Source organism: Frankliniella occidentalis, unplaced genomic scaffold (assembly GCF_000697945.3).
Source record: "Frankliniella occidentalis isolate FOCC.00 unplaced genomic scaffold, Focc_3.1 Scaffold2696, whole genome shotgun sequence".
NCBI lineage: Eukaryota > Metazoa > Arthropoda > Insecta > Thysanoptera > Thripidae > Frankliniella > Frankliniella occidentalis.
Window position 1 is genome coordinate 4,544 of NW_026269773.1, and position 1,888 is coordinate 6,431.

The 1,888-nt window shown below is 55.5% G+C and overlaps 1 protein-coding gene across 2 annotated transcripts; it reads right to left on the minus strand.

Annotated features, from left to right (window-relative positions):
* Positions 1 to 1,830, minus strand: LOC127751984 (gustatory receptor for sugar taste 64f-like). Of its 2 annotated transcripts, none has more exons than XM_052276374.1 (3): positions 1,413 to 1,830; positions 1,090 to 1,254; positions 1 to 213 (listed from the first exon to the last, which is right to left on the minus strand). In XM_052276374.1, the coding sequence occupies exons 1-3, from the start codon at positions 1,788 to 1,790 to the stop codon at positions 73 to 75; spliced, it is 684 nt and encodes a 227-aa protein (XP_052132334.1). In that variant the 5' UTR covers positions 1,791 to 1,830; the 3' UTR covers positions 1 to 72. The 2 variants fall into 2 exon arrangements, with proteins under 2 accessions (XP_052132334.1, XP_052132335.1); XM_052276375.1 differs by having other exon boundaries at positions 1,090 to 1,264; positions 1,413 to 1,816.
* Between the last annotated feature and the right edge of the window lie 58 nt (positions 1,831 to 1,888).

The window sequence follows — 1,888 nt, forward strand, 5'->3', positions numbered from 1 at the left end:
CAATAAAGTTTTTATTAATAAATGCAAAAAAAATACATAAAAAGTAGTCCATGAAAGCAGTGACTCAGTGCGTCAGTGCAGCTGCACCAGGACCACCTCGTAGGTGAGGATGGTGCCGGCCAGGGTGAGCAGCAGCCCTCGCGTCACCTTGAACATGCTGCAGCCCGAGAGGGCCACGTCGTCGGACGTCACCTGCACCAGGAAACGGTACACCTGCGCCCGAAGGAAAAACGCGCAAAGTTCAGTATAATAAAGTATTACGAGGTGTTATATATGGTGGATTTAGTCTCGTGAGGCGAGTCGCCACACGGTGAGGCGGCCTCATCCTCATTGAGGCACCTCGCCTCAGAGGTTTTTAGGGCTGTGATTGGCTGAAAACCTCTGAGGCCACCTCGCCGAGTGGCGAGTGGCCACTTGCCTCACGAGGCTAAATCCACCATCAGTTCAATCATGAGGAAGCTGCTCGATGCTCGATGAGGGGAAGCGCGGAGGAGATGGCGTGGCGTAGCGGCGTCCCTCAACAAAACAGAACGCAGGCGATCTTACTATGTTTTGCCCAGTTTTGCCGTGAGTGGATGTGTGGTGTGATCTTCAACCAAGTTTTGTACAATATGTAGAACTTGAGTCTAGACTATAGCGGAGTAGCATTCTTGTGTCAATAAGTGGTTCCGTAAAGTTTGGCTTCGTAAAAAGTAAGTTTACTCAATCTTCTACACCGGCCCGTTGTCGTTGTCTAGGTTAGCACTCGAGAGTAAATATTGCATTGAAACGATCTTAGTTTAATGATAATGACTCAACTGTCGTAATAAACTTTGGTTAAGGTGGTACTAAGGTGCCAGATGCATAAGCTCGTTCCGGGCCGTTCTAAAGAGTTTGAAATTTGCGACGACATGTGACATAACCTCTGCTAGGCTGTCGCTCATCTTCTGCTTTTGTTTAGGGACGGCGCTACACCACGCCACCTCACCTCCTCAGGGCTACCTTCTTCTTGATCCTCCTATCGAGCAGCTTCCCCGTAAAATGGTGAGTTTCGAAATGCCTTTTTGAAACACCGAGCTGTCCGGCCAAGCGCCGCGGGCCCGTCCGTACCTCCTCGTTGTAGTCCTCGGAGCAGACGCAGTACAGCACGTCCTGCACGGAGCGGCTGTTCTCGTGGACCGAGGCGGCGAACAGCGACACGGCTGAGGCGCGCACCACGAGGAAGCCGAAGGAGAACAGGATGTACAGCTCCTCCCACCACGTGTCGTTGGGGTTCTGCGGGTTGCTTCGCGTCGGCAAAACCGAGAAGGAAAACAGCTTTTATTGAGGAAGATGGTGCAGTTGTTTAGGTCGTAGGTCGGCGGCGGCGCGGTGACGCTCGCTCGGGAATGCCCACCACCTCGTGCCCGCCGTCGTGGGCCATGTGGACTCACTCGAAGCCTCGCAGGAGCTGCATGCAGATGAAGTAGAGGTTGTTTACGAAGGACACGAGCAGCTGCACGTTGAGCGCGTGGTCCACGAGGCGGGCCAGCCTGCTGAGGGCGTTGTAGGAGCGGCGCGCGGACCGCCAGTACGCGACGCCCAGCACCGGCGCCGCCTGCGGCACACAGGCGATACCCCGTACGGTCAGCGGCGCCACCGAGTACAGTATGCCGTGTGGGTGGCGCCACCAGCCGCGGCGGGGGTGTGGAGTATAGCGAGACGTCGAGCACCTCACCCCCCAGCGAACGGCCAAGGCATTCGGTCCGGACGCGAGCTCTCCGCTCCGCACCGCTTCCCTGCTCATTATATCCCAGGGCACTCGGGGACATCGACCCTTTCTGAAGTCTCTAGTGAGCCGCGTAAAATGTAGACATTTTTCTCCACAAAACCTTACATAGGCAAACCACGATTCACCCTCCCTCCCCCC